Source organism: Lipophrys pholis (assembly GCF_963383615.2).
Source record: "Lipophrys pholis genome assembly, chromosome: 16".
Taxonomy (NCBI): domain Eukaryota; kingdom Metazoa; phylum Chordata; class Actinopteri; order Blenniiformes; family Blenniidae; genus Lipophrys; species Lipophrys pholis.
In genome coordinates this window covers 2902881-2925105 of record NC_137634.1, presented here as the reverse complement: position 1 = coordinate 2925105, position 22225 = coordinate 2902881, and the positions used below count along the sequence as shown (strand labels likewise).

The 22225-nt window shown below is 40.2% G+C and overlaps 1 protein-coding gene across 1 annotated transcript; it reads right to left on the bottom strand.

Moving 5' to 3' along the window:
* Positions 1–550: 550 nt before the first annotated feature.
* On the bottom strand, positions 551–20528 carry LOC308121828 (uncharacterized protein). Its single transcript, XM_080483354.1, has 30 exons — positions 20409–20528; positions 20076–20320; positions 19841–19989; positions 19605–19733; positions 19345–19506; positions 19135–19258; positions 18895–19028; positions 18644–18803; positions 18463–18566; positions 18282–18377; positions 12404–12564; positions 12075–12322; positions 11276–11424; positions 9952–10080; positions 9694–9855; positions 9475–9604; positions 9261–9394; positions 9016–9175; positions 8793–8908; positions 8084–8184; positions 5820–5954; positions 4391–4638; positions 4165–4313; positions 3913–4038; positions 3673–3834; positions 3397–3586; positions 3192–3319; positions 2926–3085; positions 2065–2168; positions 551–1977 (listed from the first exon to the last, which is right to left on the bottom strand). Exons 1-30 carry the CDS (start codon positions 20505–20507, stop codon positions 1877–1879), a joined length of 4395 nt encoding a protein of 1464 aa, XP_080339480.1. The 5' UTR covers positions 20508–20528; the 3' UTR covers positions 551–1876.
* Between the last annotated feature and the right edge of the window lie 1697 nt (positions 20529–22225).

Here is a 22225-nt window from a genome sequence, read left to right as displayed (position 1 = left end):
GCACGGTTTGATGTTGACCTGAACCAAACATCACTCCTCATGCTCAATCTAATGATGGAACGCACCGGCCAATCACAGTCAGCGGAGGAGCTTCACACTATAATCAACATTTAAGATGTGCATGTCACTGATCTCCTGTTGGGTTGATCCCAACCAACATGTACAGCCACTTTAGCTGTTTTTAACTTAAAAGGCTTTTTCTGGATTCTGATTGGCGAGGATGGATTTAAGCTGCTCGTTACTGCCACCTATAGGTTTGTCACTCTCATAGTTGCTCTTAATGACGTCTTTTGCAGGTTTGTGTAATAAAAAAGTTTTTTTTTTTTGAAAAATAATCTGTTGTGAACAATGTCATTTTTTAAAATGTAGCGGGGGAATTTCTGTCTTTGTAAATACTGTAAATGTGGCCTTAGTGGAGAGAGAAATAACTCTTTAACTGTCCAGGGGTCCAGATCAAAATTCAACACTAAAGAACATCTCTTGGTTTAATCAATCAACCCGACCAATAAAAAGACGTGACGAGTGGAAAACAACAAAAAAATCAAAGGATGTGGTGGAAACAAACATGTATTTTATGAAATCTGGAACAATTCAATTAAATATTTAAAGAAGCAAAGCTGTTTTATTCCAACCTGATCATAACAGTACAAGTCGTGAGTTTTATTCCCTCCATCCGTTTGACAGATCCATCTCAGGAACTGTCTGAAAAGTTATCAACAACATATAAAACATGCGTCGCTCAAAATCTCTTAGCTCAGACAGTATTTTACACATATTTACATAAAGAACCTTTTTAGCAATTTACTTCAATCTTACTGAAAACCAACCAAGCACACTGTTGATGTAATCCCATCCAAGCTTTTAAAAAGGTTTGTAATACAGTTGGACACAGTATTTTAACAATTAAAACCATCTCTTTTTTAAAAAAAAAAAAAAAAACAAGATCTTTTCTTTTAAACTCACTGTTGTTCAAACTCTAGTAAACCCTTCTGAGCTCAGACCAATTTAAAAATGTATATTTTTATCCACCGTTTTATAAGATGTGGTTTTACCTTCTTTGTGTCACAATATTATTTTCACTTTCAATTTGACGTTACAGCATCACACAGCACAGAAACATTACCTACGACTTTTTGTTAAATATAAGTTCTGGTAAAAGCTGTAAAAAAAATCTTATTAATTTTCTGTATTGATTGTTTATTTACATGACTGATTTCTCCTTATTCAGTTTGAGTAGATTTGATAGAAATTTACCAGACTTTACGATGTTCCAAGTTATTGTGTTTTTCTACTTACTAAAACTTGATATATTTGTTAGTTTGTGAGAAGTCGGCCCTCTTTCCTTTTCATTTGGTCAACTTTTAAACCCTAAAATATAATAGATGTTAAAACACGGGAGACATGGTTATTTTTTTGTGCAGTTTGTGAGGATTAAGTCAATTCTTGAGAACGACTGACGTCTGTTCGTTGGGTTTTTGACACACTTGAAAGGACAAACTTGTTTGAGATTATTAATCTCAATATGACTCTCCTGAGTAAATAAAGGCAAATGAAATGAATGAAATTGAGGCCCCGTTTCCAGTTATTTGTGCATTTTTGTTTCAGGAAAAGTTTGTGTTGACACAGTAACGTTTTGAAAACGATGTCCGTTCGCCGTTGTTGATTTTTGTGAAGAAACCACACACACATTTGTGCAGAGAACAATATGCTCTAACCGTTGAATAATGGCGTGTACGCGGACATTCATGCAAACAGACAAACAGCCTTTTAACTTGAAAATCTTGTCGTGTAAAAAGAGCCAAAGTGTTCCTGCTCATTGATGTACAGCCTGATGTGTGTCTATCTGTAGACTTTCATTTGGTTCCTCTCTGTGTTTTCAGCAGTCCATCCATCTATAGTTGAACAAGGTGCGAAGGGCTCGTCTTTGTTTGTAGTGGTACTGCGTCTGCAGGGATCCATACGAGAAGTACAGGTCCCCTGAAGGGAAGCAGTGTTTTATTGACATCGTACCAGACAGCAGTGTGATACAACCACAAACCATCGGGCCAGTGACGGCAGTCTCACCTCTGTTCTCAAACGCAGCGTCCACTTTGTAACCGATGCCAGGGAGGTATCTCTGGATGAACTTCGGATACCCACGATCCATTTTACCACGTCTTTCGCTGTAGCTGAGAGTTTAAAAAACATGGATGAACGTTTATTGGCAGCGATGACCAGATTACTACCATCCCAGCATCATCCTAAAAACTATTTATTCAGACTGGCTTTTATTACACAGTAATAAGGTGACATTTAATCTTATTTTATCTTATTTTATTTTGATTAGATTTGATTTTACTCTTGTTGACATAGTGTATGTTTTTCTTCTTGTTCTCTTTTAATTCATTTCTTTCTCTTTTTACTGTCTATTTTTACTGGAAAGCACTTTGGTCACCTTAAATATTGCAAAGGGCTTTATAAATATTGATTGATTCCAAAAAAATGCTTGTTTTGCCTGTTTATCCTGGAGTTTGCTCTATAATCAACTCCAAAAATGTTTAGTATGTGAATGAACTTATTTGATTTCATCTAATCACAATGCAAAACATTTGACTGTCTTAAATAAGTCAGATTCGACAAATATGCATATATTGAGTTCAAGTTAGGTATATTTAATAGATGGATATCCAGCCGAAAATTTCAATTTGGTTCATTCAATGCGTCATTTCTTTTACTGTGGATACATGAACTCCCCGTTTCAACTAGTATCAGCTATGTAAGTGTAAAAGGAAATAATTTTTCTGAATGAACAATGTGGATTGACTTAAAGAAAACACTATGACTTCCATTTAGGACCGACGTTTTGAGAGAAATTGCACATTGAACCAATACTGATGTACTTGATCCCTCTGCAGCTTCAGTGAACAACGATGAACAAACACTCACCTCCAGAATCTGTAGCCCACAAAGAAGAGGGTCTGGCTTGTAGACGACACGTGAACCGCTGCATCCACCTTAGTGACGGTTGAAGGGAATCCGAGGTGCCTGAGACGTTTGGGGAAACCCGGCAGTGGAGCGTTTCCTCTGAAGCCCCAGTAATGGTCTCCTGTGGGGCAGAGTTTGAGAAGAGTGTGTATTCATGAATGATTTCACTAATTATGTTCCCGTTTTAGTGAAAGTTGCTTCCAACTGCTCATGAGTTGATTTGGTACCTTGAAAGAAAAAGACAGTATTGTCTCTCTTGTACTCATAAGCGGCGTCGACTCGACTGATTCCTGCCCAGACTGACTCGATTTTCTTCATTCTGATTCCTGCCCAGCTGCTCCTCTTCCAGCAATATCTGACATAAAAGATGGAAAATTACACAATAATTACAACCTTGATGCAACTTTGGCCAATGAGGAAACGATATCTCACCCGTCTTTAAAGAAGTACAGATTTCCCTGAATCTTGGTCACGGCGTCAAAGGCCAGACGTGTGTCACATCTGTCTGGAACATGTTCTGAGGTAGGGTCGGGTGCACGTGGGGGTTTCACCATAGGTTTCCTGGAGGGCTTTGGCTTTGGGTTTTGGTCGGTTACAGGCTCATCTGATGTGGATCTGACTCCTTTTAGAGAAAAAATTTTAAAAAGGGAATCTCAGCAGGAACATCCTCTACTTCTGTATGTTTTGTTCTGTGAGGATGAATCTCACCATAGAGAGCCTGAACTCCCCAGACGTCGTCGTCTGGCAGCTTGTATCCGTCGGTGTTCACGTACTGGTAGGTGGGAAACATCAGCGCCGTCTGGAGCTGAGAGTGGGCGAGTCCCAGAGCGTGGCCGAACTCATGGGCCGCCACCAGGAACAGGTTGGATCCTGCACGAAAACAACGATGACGTTAATGTGGTGTTTTTCACCGGCTGGAGCAACGTGACGCGATCACTATTCCTGCACCTTGTGCTGAGAGCGTCCAGACTTCATCTTCATCAAAGTGGGTGTCGCCTCCGTGACCTTCCCCAGGCGAGAAAGCATGCGCCAAGACGCCCTGTGGTCCATCGAACGGTGCAAAATCTCCATGGTCTGTTTTAGAGAAGAAGAAACCAAAGTAGCGCCAAAGAAACCGTGTGCTGCTTTCACTTTACTGTAAAAGTTTGGGAGTGAAAGGACTACTAATGCATCGATAAAGTGCTGATTCATCGAGTTTACCTCCACTCGTGAACTTGATCATAATGTCGGCGGTGCCACCCTCGATCTGCTTGAAATCCAGCGGAGTAACGTCACTATAGAGCTTGAGAGCCTTGGCTAAAGAAGCATCCACTTCACTTTGAGGCAGGTCTGGAGTGTACTCTGTCACCCTGTCGGGTGAAAACAAACTATTAAACAGATACTTGATTGGTTTTACACTTGAATGGGCTTGAATATGGACTGTTACCTGTACGTGATCACTGTCTTGTCCCACTTTGGCCCTCCTTCGAAGTGGCTGTATCTGATCACATCTGTGAAGCCACAGCGCGGGCGATTCATCACCTCCAGCGTGTTGGAGTCCAACTGCCCCGTCACCTCCAGCCCAAAAAACTCCTGCATTTTTCTGAGGGTGTCGTCAAAAGAGTCCAAAGAGCTGCGCCAGACCGAGTCGGGGGCACTGACCCCCACGTCAGAGAAAAACCTGGACAGGTACTCCTGGAAGGGAACAAGTGTACACATGTAGGCGGCTGTGGATCAATGGAGGCGGCTGCCATGCAAGAAAGCTCAGTCCATCCACTGTGAGCATTTTGGTGTCGGGTGTCTTGCTCAAGGACACTTCAACACGTGGACAGGGGGAGACAGGGAATGAAACCTACAACCTTCTGACTGAGAGACGACCACTCTGCCAACTGAGCCACAGCCGGCCACACATACAGTGTTAATTCATATGCATTTACAATATATGACCACGTCACTGAGAAATGTCTTACAGGTCCTGAGGGTTTCTGAGTACAACTACGTAAAGAACATTAACATTTACACACAACACAAATAATATTTTTGGCAGGTTATTTTGTTCAATACACTGCTAAAAGAACATTTTTCCCCTCTTTACATTTATATGTGAGTTGGTGAGGAGTATCAGAATAAGTGGTGTTATAATTGAGGTTTGGAGGTGCCATGAAAAAGACCTTCACCTCCCCAATCTCAATCACCTTTATTTTGCAAATCACAATTAAAACACCAGCAAAGCGGTGCACAAACAATGAATAAGATGCAAAAGTGCACAGTTTACAGGTTTACGTAAAGTAGATAAAAGATACAGGCAATACAATCAAACAAAAGCAGTTAAAACAAATGAAAAGTGATAAGAATTAGAAACATACAGTAAGACATTAAAAGATACCATGAAAATAATTTGAATCATTTATCAATAAATAAATAGATAAACAGGCAAACAAACAAACAAATAAACAAATAAATAAATAAATAAATAAATAAATAAATAAATAAATAAATAAATAAATAAATAAATAAATAAACATTTCTGTCTGTAAAATGCATGTAAAACATTTGTCAGTTCAGATAGAGAAAAATACACGTCTCATCGACAAATTTGGATAAAGGTATAATTTACTTTCAAGGACTTTGCTTCCAAGGCTATAGAAGTTGTTTTTTAAAATTTGTTATTAGGGTTAGGGTTAGGGATAGGGTTGGGGTTAGGAAACACTGTGTGTAACTTGTTATAACTTCACGTTACACTGTGAACCCGTGTTCAAAGAGTTGCAGAAAATGTACCGTTCAGATTCAAACTAAACCAAAATGCTTTCCTCCCTCTGTCAGGACGAGGGGAATAAATCTCGAGAGCAACACAACATGCGGACGGTAATGATTACCTGAGCTTTGGTCACTTCTTCTTCACTGTGTGGAGGTGTGGTGGGCGTTGCTCCGCCTGGCGCCACCACCACCACCACCAGCACCACCAGCACCGTATTTACAGCCAGTGAAGCTTCCATGATGGTTCCTGTTCCCTATCAGAGAAGAAGAATCACCTCTGAGCACCTCGGTGGATTGTTCTGTCTGGTTCTGCTCAGCTGAAGGGTTGTGATGAACTGTGAGGTTATTTCCTGATATTTTCAGTTTCTTTGTGAGTTTAAAGTTTGAGGGATGCATGACTGGGCAATAATACATTCCTGCCAGTGTCTGAACAGGCCTATCCAGAACCACAGGGGAGAGATAATGACCTGATCTGCAATAACACCATAGTGATGAGAACTTGTGCAAAACACCACTGGAAGCCTGCTTTATTTGTTTGAGCCTTTCTGTTTTCTGGTTTTATTTCAAGTTGTGCACAGAATGAAATACAAAATACAAAGTGCATTATTGTGACTAAATGAAATAAGAAAAAAACTAAACTCAACAAATAAAGTAAATAATAAAAATAAGTAAATGAACAAATGAATGAATGCCAGGGAATTCTAAGAAAGTTCTTCATTTCAGTCCGATCCACAAATAATCTTGGGTTCAGGAGCAAAGCCACTCTGAAATTAAAACTGAAAAACCAACCATGTACAAGGGAAGGGACAGAAACAAATTCAGTGAAGCAAAATGTAGAAGAACCTCTCCCTTCCTTTATCCTTTCTTTTTTCCTTGCCCCCTCCCTATTCCTTTATTAAGTACAGTAGTATGAATGCTGCATTCGTTGTGCTGATGAAAAGAGCTATAATCCATCTGGTTTTAGGTATACAACTCAAAACACGAGAATCTGCGATGTCCGCAGTGCATCAGTCGAAAAAGACGTGAGACACGGTAAACAACGGAGCGATCACTTGTTAGTTAACAATTCTCCAAAGCGGGTTCACGGGTATGATTGAGGTTTACTCAGCCACCAACTAGTGATTCACAAGAGATAATGCGGATCCGTTCATGCACTTAACTCTCAACTTTAAATTCATTTCGTTCCAGGCTTAGATTGTGTCAGAAAAAGACCTTCCATATGAGGGCAGCAATGACAAGAAGTTACTCTGGTGTTGAATTGCAGCGATGACCTGCTTCATCCACTTGAAAGGGAAGAAACTCTTGACCCATGTTGTGTTTAGGTCCTGCTATTATGTTGATTTAATTATAGAAAAATACACATCCTTCACTGGCCTTTGTCCTGGTTTCAACTGAACTAATTTGACATGGATCCAATTTGGACAGATGAACGGGTTAAAGCAGTGACACCCCCCACCACACCCTGTACAAATATAAGGAAAACTGAAGGAACCTTACAATATACAATATAAAAATACAGCTTCTTTATTTAATGAGTTGATTTTTTTCCCACTTCTTTCATCACCTTGATGACAGAAAACACCACAGAGTTTACTCTCAAAGTGGTGATTCCCAGTTATGATGGACATAAATCAGGCCACATAAACCACAAACGATGGTTCTTTGTGAAGTATTAAGACTCTCTTTCCTTTGACAAATACCTAATACTTTATCAGTGGTTACCATGTCAGTCCTCTTTTTGTGCACCTTTGATAGTAGAGACCAAAACATGAAGAGAACATACTCCAGATAAGATGTTTTATTAACATTTCATCTGCTTAAAGAAAAATTGGTCAAGAGATAAACTGAGAGTTCTTGTTCCATTGCGCATGGATTTAGAACCAAATACTTTTTATATATCCTAGATCATGGATGTGAAACACATCTTTGTTCAGGGGCCACATACAGCTCATAAGTGGGCCGGACTGGTAGAATAGTGCTATAATAGCTATTAAATGTAAACTTTTTCTTATGGCATCGAGTTTACCGGATACAAAATTCTATATTTACACAAAAACCAAATGATTAGTATCAGAAATTACTCCAATGTTAAATGACATTCTTCATTTGTGTAATTCATCCATTATATTTCTCTGTACTAAATCACACAATTCGCAAATTAGTGTAAAAACGTTTCTTTATTTTCAAAGACAAACACTGTCAACCACGTGAACAAGTATGAAAAATAATTCCCAACACGTGATTTAATATCATGAGTTAAATAGTGGAAATATATTATAAAGAACAATATAAATTTATCAAATGCACAGTCGTAGCACTGTGGGTTGTACATTCATTCTTCTCCAGCGTCCATTAAAACTCAAAACAGGCAGATCTAGAAATTAGTGCAGCGCAGGAAGTAGCTGTTCCTCAGCACGCGGTACAACCGGCCGCTGCTCAGGCTGTACTCAAACATGTAGGGTCCGTTGTAGAGGTACGTGAAACCTGCAGGGAAGAGGCTTAGTGTTAGTTTACTGCAAGTTACAGACAGTTTCTGGATGAAATACAGTACAGGGTTTGTAATCAAGAGCTAGAAGAAATATTAGCTTAGCTTAGCATGAACGCAGCCTCACGTTCTACTAAATAAAGGTTACCACTGAATGTACTCAATCTCCTAGTTTTAAAGGGTGTAAACAGTGCGTAAAGAGTAGGTCTGGGATTTAAAGTAACTTTGCATGATTCAGTAACTGGCTGAGGTTTCTAATAATACCACAAAAATAGATTCTAGTTTCTTGCTTTTAGCAGGAAGCAAGCAAATGAGATATAAAACAATGACTGCAGAATTTTAAACAAGACTTTGATCGATAACAAAGCCAGGTTAGATAAGAACTATAAGAACCAAGAGCCATGGTGCACATGTGCACATGTGCAGTAGCAGCATTTCAAAAGGTTGTGTTTTTCCCCAAGTTTCCATGGGAGTTGTTTTTTAAAAAAAATGCATTTGTAGTGGCTCCGAGGACCGTTGTCATGTAAAAGGACGCCTAAAACACAAAGAACCTTTTTCATTTTCACTTGAAAACCTTGCGGTGTAGAAAAGTCACGGAATCCCTCACCTCTGTGCTGAAAAGCAGCTGTCGCTCTGGTCAGACCTGAAAATGTCTGATCGACCCGCTTCCTCGCGACTCTGCCCATTTGATCCCGATCCAGAGTCTTTCTGGCCTCATCATAACTGAAAAAAAACAAAACCCACAAGCAACGATTAGATACATTCAGTCAAAGTAAAAAAAAGAAGGAGCTCGCACTCAAAATGGAAACCGATAAATTCCTTGCACACACCTGTAGTACACAGTGTCCACGAAGAACAGAGTTTTGCCAGATTGCTGATCGTGGAGGACGGCGTCGATTTTCTTCACGCTTCTCGGCAGACCAAAGGTTTTGAGGGTCTTAGGGTAACCTGGCGCCGGGGCATAGCCCGAGAAGGCCCACACTTTCCTGTCTGTGGGTCAAAAGATTGACAAAAGGTCGCTTAGAGGAGAGGTGAAACTGGGTCACCGGATTGAATCCGTTGGTAGAGGGCATACCTTTGAAGAGAAAGATTCTGTCCGACCGCGGGCTCTCGTACGCGGCGTCGATATTGGTTGGGGCGCTGGGCCAGAAGTTGGTGATCAGAGTCTGCTGAGGAATATTGCTCTGAGGGTAGCTGCGCCAGAAGAAGCTGAAAATACACGCAAACAACCAACATTTAGTTTATTTTGTGAGGGGAAACCCTTCCTGAAGACTCATCAGACCCAGTACCTGTCCTTGAAGAAGAGCATCTCTCCTCGAAGGGTGGCAACTGCATCCAAGGTCATGGTTGAGTCACAGGCATCAGGGGTAGTCGGAGGCCTAGGACCAACCACAGTGGGATCCTTGGAAGGGTTTGGACCTGCACATGAAACGATGTAAGCACTTCCTGTATACAAGCGCGTCAAACCTCTGATGTTCAGTCCGTTGACAAAGACAAGCACAACCAACCGTAGAGGGACTGAATGCCGTTGACGTCGTCGCGAGGCAGAACGAAGCTGTCAGGGTTTCTGTACGAGTACGTTGGGTACATGAGAGCACCGGGGTCGTCGGAGTGAGACAAACCCAGCGAGTGTCCGAACTCATGAGCGGCGACCAAGAAGAGGTTGAAGCCTGAAGGAGAGAAAAGAATCCCAGGACAGTTGAGCTACCAGACTTCAAGCAAAGCTCCGTGCAGCACGTTTGGAGAGGACGGAACGACTGACTGACCTCGGTTTAACCGGAAATCGAAGGTCTCATCTTCATCGAAATGAGCATCTCCCCCGATGCCCGAGGACGGGGCGAAAGCGTGGGCAAGAGTTCCACCGGGGCCGTCGAAGGGGTAATAGTCACCGTGGGCTGTGAACAACAACAACAACATCATTTCATATGTAATGTAGGTTAATTGTTCCAAACAACACAAAACTATGATTTATTAAATGAAAGATGCTTCGTGGAATCTTACAACCTGCATGGACGGGAAACACTTAAACGAAGAAAATAACTCCAAATCGGCAAGCACCGGCATGTCATCTCTGGAATGATTTGGTCTTTGTTGTGCTGAGTGATTTATTATGTAATTGTATCTTTGGATGCTCGTAGTTAAGGAACAAATGACACTCAAGTATGCAGCGAAGCAAAGAAAAGCCACGTTCCAGGAGATTTGACAGCAGATAAATCTACGAAAGCTTTATTGTACGATTTTTTTTTTTAACTCTACAAGCATATTCATATAAGGATTACAGTTAATCTTCAATATCAAAAATAACTCAATTTTTCAAAGACATACTGAGTACTGACAATAGAGTACTTAATCAAGTGAATTTAGTCTAATTTCAGAATTTTGTAAGTCTGTTGTTTTAAAATCTTTAATATATAAAAAAAAAACATTTGGTTTTCAAATTAAGTACATATCTTATTAATATATATATATATATATATATATATATATATATATATATATATATATACATATTTGCAAAAAACTGTAGATTTAATAAAAATTATAGAAGAGTTTATCTTTATTTTAGTTCGTATCTTAATTTTCTTTCTTTTTTTAATTGAATTAAATAGAATTTTAGTTTGGATTGTATTGATGTTTTAAATGATTAAAAATATATATTTTCAATTTTATTAAAAAAAATCTATTCTTGTTATGAAACCTTTCCTGCTTTACTGCCTTGAATTAATGTGATGAACAAGCAAATCAATAAATAATAATAATAATAATAATAATAATAATAATAATAATAATAATAATAATAATAATAATAAACATGACTTTGATATTAATATATTTTATTGAATTAGGCCCTTCTTCTTTTATTCAACACTTTTATTGTTTTTTTGTGTTTGATTATCAATTCATATCTCGAATCGGGATGCGCTTATAGCACTTAAGCAGGTTGTTCATTTTGAATATAGAATAATATAAATAGAGATTAATTCAAAAGTTTCAGCTCGTTTCATCAAGCAACCTTTACCACTTTATTATTTAAAAAGTTGTTCTTTTTCTGTCCTGCAAAAACTTGTGGAAGCCGACGGTTTTACTCACATTGCCGGCCGAATGAGATCATGATGTCGGCCGTCCCGCTGTACATCCTGGTGAAGGTCAGCGGAGTGACTTTGGCCCAGACCTGCAGAGCTCTGAGAATGGAGTCGTCCACTTCCGCTGCAGACATGTCGGGGGTGTAGTTCACAATCCTGCATCACACAGAAAGATCTATTAGACTCACTGGATCGCTTCATCCGCACAGATTTTGAACCCGTTTAAAAAGCTTTTTAAATCATATATCATCAGTAAGTATAAGAAAGAAGCGCAACAATTTCACCTAGGACGGCAATAATATATCGTATGTATATAATGGTATAAAGATATATTAATACTTAATAAACATAAGAAATTATATATATTGTGATAGGCAATATTATTCATTTAGATGTTGCCAGACTATATTTTGTATTTAAATGTAATCGATGCAATTTAAGTAGTATATTAGAATTATTAATATTTGTAAATGTTCTTGTTGATTATTATTGTTAATATCAAGTGCATGTCATATACATTCATGTATATGTGTATATATGTGTGTATATGTGTGTACGTATGTATATATGTTTGATGTGCATGTATATAAAACGTGTGTGTATAGTATACATAGAATGTGTATTGTAAAATGTTGAAGAAGAGTTTACATTACTTTGTTTAGTTTTTTGTGAGGTTGTGTATAAACTTTTACTTCAACCGTCACCCTTTCAGCTGACAAGTTGGATAATTGAGTGTTGTCAGTTCTGTTTTTGTTTTCTGACGACTGCCGGAAAAAAAAAAAAAAGTTCCTCAGAAGTTGGCTCACCTGTACGTGAGGCTGTTTTTCTCCCACTTCAGGTTCCTTCCGAAAGTGGAGTACCGAGCGACAGGGCCGTCTGGGACGCCACAGCGAGGCTTCTTCATCAGCCTCACGGTCTCATGGTCCAGCGATCCGGTGATGTGCAGACCGAAGAACCTCTGCATCTCCGTCAGCTTCTTGGTCATCGGGCTGACGCCCCGTCTGGACGACGGCCCCCTCTGCTCTGTCAGGTTGAAGAAGGCCTTCAGGTACCTCTGAGGAGGAAGAACAATCACAATGATCCGTGTCACCTCCGGATTGCGTCGAATGAAAACAGAAGAAAAGCTGCCACGTACCTCTGCAAAGCCCTCATCTTCCACGGTGACCTCCTGCGTCGCCGGAGCGCAGCAGACTGCCGCCGCCAGGCTCAGTAACACGCCAACACTCAAAGATCTCATACTTCTTCTCGGTGGTTTGTCTGATATGTGTGTGCATCGGAGGCAGCGCTTTATATAGGCTGTGGAAGAGGATGTATTGGTGGGTGGGCGTGTTGAGCAACAGCCTTGTTGTGCTGGTGACTCAAAGACGAGATCCATTTATGGAGCCAAAAAAAAGAAAAATCCCCTAACCAGTTTGTATTAATGATCCCCTCATGACTCAGAGATACCACATCCCATTAAACCAACATTATCATCTAGATACTGACAGAATAAATGACAGTCCTCTGGATTGTTTCAGAAAAATGTGCAGAGTTATGTAACGTCACTCCACACATGTCATCGGGGAGTTTGTCATGAAACTCCTCAGCAGCTCAGGGTTGTTTTTTTCTCGCCCCGAGGCGAATGCTGCTGCTGATAAGGCCACGACGAGCTGAGAGCAAACAGAACATGCCGGGTCTCGCCTCGACCGCAGACCTCCTCAATCTATATTTCCACGACAAAGTCCCTCTGACAGGCCGTCTCGACTGATCCAATCACCACCTCATTCCCAGCAGGATTTGATCTGGAAAACTTCCTCCGTGACGTCGTCAGTACAGACGTACAAACACTTTCCGTCGCCACATTTCTTTCGTGGCGTGTTTGTCGATGATCTGGTGCTACTGTCGCACAGAGACCCTGGCGTTTGGAGGATCAGGGTGCAACAGGCGGGCCCGAAGATCGATGCCGAAGCGTATCGACACCAAACCGGGCGATAGTGTGTTGATGGCAGCGAGTCGGGGAGGTGGACGAGTTCACGTACCTCTGGACTTTTGTGAGGAAGAAGGGAGGAACAGATGAAGATGTCCAGGAACGTGTTGGGAAAGCGAGGGAGGCGTTCACGATGCTGAAACCAGTGTGGCGGGCTACACTAACAACCATGTTGAGAATCGTCGGGTCGAATGTGAACGCGGTGCTGCGACTGTAGCGCCCCATTATGTAATAACGTCACATTTTGTAATAACTTGTTACATTTTGCAACAGTTATTACAAAATATGGTTGTTCACCTTTTTTTTTTTTTAAGAAAATGAAATGATCTGGTTCTACTGTCGCACAGAGACTCGGGCTTTGTGAGGATCAGGGTGCAACAGGCGGGCATTATGTCATAAATGTTGCCCTTTATTCGTATACATGGTTCTATGTTTAATAATGAGAATAAAGTTAAGCTTATGGTAATGACCTGCCAACATAGTGATGGTCGAATGCAGGACTCTAAATCAGGTTTAACGTTTTAGATCACCTGCCATCGTGGCTGGTAGATTTTTAATGTTACAAGACAATTAGTTTCTCAACCAGACATTTTTTTTTCTTTTATTCCATTTTTCTTTTTTTTTTTCTCTCTCAACCAGCCATTTCTATTTTCTTGAAGAAATGAAAGCAGATTGTTGGTGCCCCTGAGTGCATTTAACCGTTTAACACATATTTTGTAATAACTGTTGCAATATGTAAGTTATTACAAAATGTGGCAACGTTCATTACCAAGTGCGTTCAAGAATTTTATTACAACAATTTTATTCACATGTGTTGGTTCTCTCCAGGAACTTCAGTTTCCTCCCACATTCCAAAGCAGTGTTTGAGGTGGTTTAGTGTCTCTGAGCTCCCCTGCAGGTGAGTTTGAACCCTGGGATGAACCCGGCTTTCATTCGGTCAGCTGGGATCAGCTCCAGCTCTCTTAGCGTGACTTACAAATTGAAAAAAGTCAGTAAATGTAGTTGCAATACAAATAATATAAACATGACAGCACTGATCACCTTTGAAACTTCATGTCTTTTTAAACTAAATCTCACCCTGTAATAATGTGATTCAGATGTAGTATACGGAGTATACGGTTACTACAGAAAATGACTACAATCTCAACATAAAGCCAATTTTAATGAAACCTTCTGGTACAAAATACAGTGAAATGTCCAATAAAAAACTTCTCCTCTCGCTGTTGCATTGTGGGTATTTTGTTACAAACTCACCCTGACCACATGGGTTTTGAGGCTCATTCTAGTTTAGCTTTCATGGTGGAATCACTGAGAGCTCATCTCGGGTTTTCTTTGAGATTTTTATCATTTTCTTGTTGGTTTGGCCGGATTGGCGCCTCTTGTGGGCCCACAGGCTTTATGTTGGATTTATCGTCAGTTGCTCTCTCATTTATTTGATGTTTTATCAGATCTGGGTTAATCACAATGCAGAGAAAATCAATGTAGGCTCTCCACTGTGAAACAAGTAATCCAACACTCTTGTTGATCCTCCTAAAACCTGCCTTTAAATCGCAGCCTGTCAATAGGTTTCTTTATCACAAAAGTATTAGGAAATACGCTAAAAGTTACTGAGGTACGTGTTTCTCCACTCCCTCGTATCCACATACACAGTGCCCATTAGAGGAACAACTTATATTTATCTCAGGGCACATTAATCTATTTTATTTTTACTTTTAAAGTTTTAAAGTTTCTGTTTTTACCTCTTTGCATTCATTCTCTATATGTCTCTTTAAAAAGAGAGGAGCAGCACTGCATTCTGGATTGTGCAACATTTAAAAACAAAAATGAACAAATGATCAATCAAAGTAAACAAACAGAGGTCAAAGTTGTTGTTTTTTTTGTTATTTTGACACCGAACTCATTCTAATGTCTGCAGTTTCTTAACACAAGTCTACTTTTTGTTCATTGTGTTTTTCTTCAGTGACTGTATTTGGTAACTTCCTCATTTCTTCTCGAAAACATGAGCTCAGTCATTAGCGTCAGAAAGATAATGTATGATGCGTTTTTTATTTATATATTTTTTGAAGAGAGGAGGGGTGTATTACCAAACCTATTCAGAAGAAAAACAAGAAAAACACAAAGCTATGCAACTACATATTGTAGTAGAAATATACAAAATGTCAATGTCATACAAAAAAAAGTAAATAATAATTGAGTAAAAAATTTTACATTTATTGACAGTCTGCTCTTAGATATATCTGATCGCTCCTTGTTATAAAAGTAATTCATTACATGAGCGAAAAGAAGAGCAGAAGAGTCCCACCATGTTTAAAACTCTAATCATAAACTAAGAAAGTTTTAACTTTAAAAAATATGTTTAAACGCTATTTAGTGCACATGATTAACACATTTCACTAGAAAATTATGAAAATATGAAAAATGACACATTGTGACAACATGTTTGAGTAAATACACACTGTACACAAGATATGTTGATCAAACAATTAGTCGATATTATTCTGTGTTGCCTAATATTTGGCAAAAATAAAAAGTAGGCTGGGCTACAGAGAGAAATATTTTCTGTTTAAATTAAAGCTAAAAACTGCCTTATAAAGAAGGACACATAACAATGACACAATGAATGATGGAGGAATCTGCGGTTTCCAGTATTCAAATAGACACAGATGAGGTATCTGTCATTTCCTGTTCCCTTTACATTTCACACCAATAAGCAGTTTTGTTGTCATGCACGACAAATTTAATGCGTGACATTCAGCAGTGATGTATGTGTGGCGTCCCTCCCCCGTAGACACAATAAAAACATTTTCCATTAAATAACACACTCTTTTAAGTCACACTTTTTTTTTTTTTTTTTTTTTTTTTTTTCAATTTCTTTTTTTCTTTTGCCCTTGTCCTGTTCGGCAGCTTGGGCCAACACAAATAACACACTCTTAAATACAAATAAAGATTTGACTTTATACTCGTGCGTGTTTACAAGATTCCATGTCTTCGGGGTAAAGCTGAAAGTTGAAACTGCAAATATTCACAACTTTGCATAATCTGTCTTTTGAGTGTTTTTTTTTTTTTGGGTGGGGGGGGGGGGGGTTAATACTCTTCTTTCAGTCATTCATTTATTAAGTGAATCTTGAACCTTTTATACACTGCTCATAAGAATCAACGGAACATTCTCCACGGCGTCTCCAGACTGTCACATGTGCTCAGTGTGAAGTTGCTCAGGGTGCAAATGGCCAATATTGCTGTTCTCTGGCTAATGCCATTGGCCCGGCAGAGTGTTTGGCTGTAAGAACAGCCCCCCCCCTCCCCCTTGTGGACGTGGGCCCTCATAGCACCCTGGTGAAGTCTGTTTCTGACAGTTTGAGCAGAAACATGCACATTAGTGGCCTGATGGAGGTCATTTTGCAGGGCTCTTGCAGTGCTCCTCCTGTTCCCCCTCGCACAAAGGAGGAAGTAGCGGTCCTGCTTCTAGGACTGACAACACTAACAAAATTCAAAAGTGACCAGAACATCGGCCAGAAACCAGGAGAACAGCGTCATGGTTTGTGGTCACCTCCTGCAGAAGCAGTCCTTTATAGAAGTTGTCTTGCTAATTGCCTCTCATTTCCACATGTTGTCTGTTTCATTTGCACAACAGCTGAAACTGATTCATAATTACTGTTGCTTCCTAACTGGGCAGGTTGAGTTCACACCAGTGTGATATACTTGGAGGTACATTGAGTTGTTCAGGTATTCCCTTTAGTTTTTTGAGCAGTGTATTATAATAGTTTTGTGTTTGCATGAAAAAAAAATCATCCGAATTCATAAAATTAAAAAATAAGTTTATATAAGTAAAAGATTGGACTCTCTTGTGAACAGAGCTTTGATTTAAATGATGTAGTTTTCCTGTTGGGCCACTAGTGGGTGCTGTTTCTTTTGTAATGGAACCTCACACATGAGTGCAGAGACCAGTACACTATACACATTAACAATAGTGAGTACTCGGACATTCTCGTGGACAGACGACCAAGTTGGATTGTTATTATGGTGACTGTAAAAATAAAAGTACCAAGTCTCAGGAGAATATGGACAGGAAGTCATGACACCACAGAGGAAACTTTGTTCTTATTGTCCATCTACTGAGCATGTGCAGAACTATTTACAACTGCTGAGTGCAGTGAGCAGTCTAATTCAAGCAATTAAAACGTGATATGTAAAATTTAATTTAATATGAACGTTTGGCTAAAGATTGAAGTTTATGTGTGGAAAGGCATGCGTATAAATATGCATGTGAGGAATTAGAGCCAACTTTTATCCGTTCATCATAACTGTAAACTGGTGCCATATAAACCATGTATAGAAAGAAATATAGACGTTATATTTACTTCTGTTCTTCTGTTATTTAATTTCGGTAATTCATTTCATGTATTTTGTGTTGAATTTAAGAACATTAAATGCTGAAGCCACTCTTTCCTAGAATGTATGAGAGGATCCAGACTTGGGGAAAATATACAATATGTAGGAATTTTGTGTGAAATTCAGCTTTTTCATGATCGTCCTAATGTTTCATATGTGAATGTACGGTATGATTATTTTCTCAACAACTTAGAAAGCAAAGTGATTCAGTTACCAAGGTTTATATCGGAAGAAATACAAAAAAATTAGAATTTCATAGCTTCAGTTTATTTTCACTCTTGTCACATTTTTTCCGATTTATGTTCAATACATTCATTTTATAAGTCACAGTTATCCTCCGATGAGCATAAAGAAATGTATGAAAAACAAAATATGCAACAAAACGCAACTTCATTGAACAGAAAAACAAAATCAGTTCCAAAACTGCAACAACTGCAGAATGAATAAATAAACAAGAGAGTTAAATAAGAGTTAAATTAATTTGAAAGTAGTAATAACAGTCATATTAAAACTTAAAATGAATAAGGTGCTGGTTTCTTTTTTTTTTTTCAAATGGTATACATTCAGTTTGTGCATGTAACATTGCAGGAAAATAAACATTAAGGCACATTCGTCGTCGTTCAGTGTGGCTCCGCAAAGCTGGTTCAGTAGTTGTTGCAGCGCAGGAAGTAGCTGTTCCTCAGCACGCGGAACAACCTGCCGCTCCTCAGGCTGTACTCGAACATGTAGGGTCCGCTGTAGAGGTACGTGAAACCTGCCGGGCAGAGAGTCGATGTGTGTTAGCGCTGCGAAAATCTCCAACAACAGTGTCCATTCCTGCACGCTTGAGTTCTACTCACCTCTGTACTGAAAAGCTGCCGTCACCTTGCCTGACATGCCGGAGAAGGTATCGTCCACACGTTTGGGGAATCCCTGATCCATTGTCTGTTTTTCCTCGTCGTAACTGAGGAGGAAGATTCGCCATTAGAACAATTTATCAAATGTTGAGTCTTCCTGTACACCAAACTAACTGGAACTCACCTATAGTAATCTCTGCCGACGAAGAACAGAGTCTTGCGGGATGCGGTGTCGTAGAGGGCAGCGTCTACTTTCTTGGTGGTTTTGGGGAAACCAAAACTGGAGATGTGTTTCGGATAGCCAGACACGAGATCATAGCCGTTGAAAGCCCACACTTTGTGTCCTGGAGAATATCGACGAACGAAATAAGTAATTTGTGGAAAGAGGTATGAGGAAGCAGACGTATGCACGACGTGAACACGGTGTAGGCTTACCTTTGAAGATCAAGACGTTGTCTGATTGGTCGCTCTCGTAGGCGGCGTCGATTTTGACGGGAGCATCGGGCCAGAAGTTGGTGATGAGAGTCTGCTGAGGAGTAACGCTCTGGGGGAAGCTGCGCCAGAAGAAGCTAAAAAAAAACAAAAAACAAGATCAGGATCAGGATCAAACTCTTGAGTGAAGAAGAAGGTCGTTCCTGGATGTCGGTGTGAGGTGTTTGACGTGTTCTACGATACCTGTCCTTGAAGAAGAGCATCTCCCCTCGCAGGGTGGCGACGGCGTCCAAGGTCATGGTGGAATCACAGGAGTCGGGTGTCGGGGGAGCTGTGGGTCCGGGGACGACTGGATCTTTGTTTTCTCCTGAGAAAATAACCGTCACATTATCCGTCGGGAAAGGCCATTCGAACGGTGTTTGGTTCGAACACCACAGCAATACGAGTACTAACCATAGAGAGACTGGATGCCGTTCACGTCGTCCCGAGACAGAATGAAGGTCTCTGGGTCGGTGTATGAGTACAGAGAATACATGAGGGCACCGGGGTCGTCAGAGTGAGATAAGCCCAGGGAGTGACCAAACTCATGGGCGGCGACCAGGAAGAGGACGTATCCTGAAAAAGAAACCAGAGAGTCAGAATATAAGCTGATGCAGAGGTCAGGATGCCAGTTTTTTTTTTTTTTTTGTGTGTGTGTGTTAAATTAAATGTACCTTTGTTTGACTTGAAGGTGAAGGTCTCATCATCATCAAAATGGGCGTCTCCACCGAGCCCAGGGGACGGGGCAAAGGCGTGGGCGAGAGTGCCATCAGGACCATCGAAGGGGTAACCGTCACTGTGTGCTGCCGAGGTCAACAGATTGAATTTGGTCAAACCAGTCGAGACGCAAACCAGATATGGCAAATTCATTGTACTGTAACGCCATGAAGTGACGAGAACTTAGACTCACCCAGTCGAGCAAAGGAGATCATGATGTCGGCGATTCCACTATAGATTCTGGTGAATCTCAGCGGCGTGACCCGAGCCCAGACCTGTAGAGCTCTCTCGATGGAGTCGTCCACCTCGGCGGCGGACATGTCGGGTGTGTAGTTCTCGATCCTGTCGAGACACAACGCTCCTCTGGTTAACAACTCCTGCGACTCCACCACCCTCAGACTAATCATCTTGTATGCTCTCTCTCCCACCTGTAGGTGATGCTGTTTTTATCCCACTTGAATCCCCCGAAAGTGGAGAAACGGGCCACTTTTTCATCTGGAACGCCGCAGCGGGGCTTCTTCATCACGGCCAGGGTGTCGGAGTCCAGGGTCCCGGTGATCTGCAGGCCGAAGAACTTCTGCATCTCCATCAGCTTCTGGGTGGCGGGGCTGAGGCCCCGTCGCACGGTCGGGCCGCTCTCCTCCGTCAGGTTGAAGAACTTCTTCAGGTAGTTCTGCAAGGGAGGGGAAAAATGTTCAGTTGACGGCGTGCCTAAAGCAAAAACTAACCATGCATGCAAGAGGAGAAATAAAGGGACGTACCTCGGCAAAGCTCTCATCCTGTTGGTTGATCTGCGACAGCGGCGCACAGCAAGCTGCAGCCGCCAGGCTCAGTAGTAAACTCAGGTTCAATGTATTCATGCTTCCTCTCTGAAGGAAATTGTGTCCCTCTCTGCTGGAAGCAGCCCCTTTTATATCCTGCCGACTGGCCGTGTTGAGCCACTCCCCTCTTAGGTGAGTGAGTCAGGAAATTTTCCCCGTATGGAGACGACAGGAAGTGACTCTGATTGCTCACACAACTGAGAAGTTTGCCAAAGTGATGATGACATGTCACCCTAGGGCTTGTGCGGGTGTGTGGGAAGATTTTCATGACAACATGAATATTGATATATATTTATTGATACATACTTTTTCAGCAGATTCTTTCTGCATATATTGGATATTGACTTTTGTTATATTTACTGTATATGTATACTTTGTCCATAGAAATGAACTTTTTTTAAGGCGGATTTGCACTTTTTCAGAAATGTTTTGGGGCGTTTTGGCAGCGTGATTGTTGTTATTACACTTAAATCTGACAGGAGGATAAGGAGGGCTGCCAGGAAGAGCGTCATGCCCCGACTGGATAGAAGTCACATGTGGGGAAAAGGGATTAACAGCTTTGATGTCATGAATTTGGGATTAAAAAAAATAATAATAAAGAAATTTTCCAGCATAATTTGAGATCGAAAAACGTTTATATTTCATGATGAAATTGCCAGACGAGTCAACAGCAGGTAGTTATTTTCCATCTTGATTGGTGTGCGTATTGATCCACAGTCACCGCCTGTTAAGTCACAGTCGCAGTTTTAATGGAAATCTACTTGGTGGCCACAGTTTCCCAACACAAAAGAAGTAGTAACGGCACCGTGAAGCAACGAAGCGTCTCACGTGAATCAGCGACAGGAATTGAAGAAATCAATTAAAAATGAGGAACACGCCAAACTGTAAATGTTTTTAATGTAGGAACTAAAAGAGCTGCAGGATCTGCTGCGTTTACAGCTAAATTTTCCATTTTCAGCTCACTGGTGTCAAAACCTCGCCTTTTGAAAAAAGTAGTATCAGTGCACCCCTAATTCACTTTAAATATAAATAAATGTTGTTCTTAATTTGTGAATTGCAAAGTTTTATTAGATTTATTTGGGTGGAAAAATAAAACATGTTGACTCATCTCCTGCATTTTCAAACACAAACAGACATAATATCAGCATGAAATGAAAGATGTGATTTTTGTGACAGTGTTTTTTTTTTTTTTACAATTTTAAAGTTGTTGTAGTTTTGTAAAAAACGCGGAGAGAAATGAACTCTGAGCTAAATCTGGCATATTGTTCGTTAATATGCACTGTCCCATTCAAATAAATTAATAAATGAAATGTAAGGAGTGTAAACTTTGCCCGGCTGTAATCATCGTTAATCATTATTTAAAAGTCAATGTCCTTTCATCATGAAACTGGTTTGGACTAACTGGTACCAAACTGGAATGCAAATATATAAATCCAATAAAATTGTGAAATGGTTGTTTTTTTCATTATCATCCTCTTATTTTCTTAAATTTTACAGTAAAGTTGTTGAAGACAGTGAATAAAAACACAAAATGGGAATTTATTGTTCATTTGGCTGATGCGTGATCAGAAAAGAGTCGATATAATACACTACCATTCTATAAAAACAAACCTTTTAAATCAAAATAAAACAGCAGAAAACCTGTACTTTGATGCAAGGTACAAATGCCATTATTACAACATCACACTACACACTACTGTTTACAACTTCCTGACATCATCCACCGGTTCCCCTTTTCTGAATGACACACTTTGTGG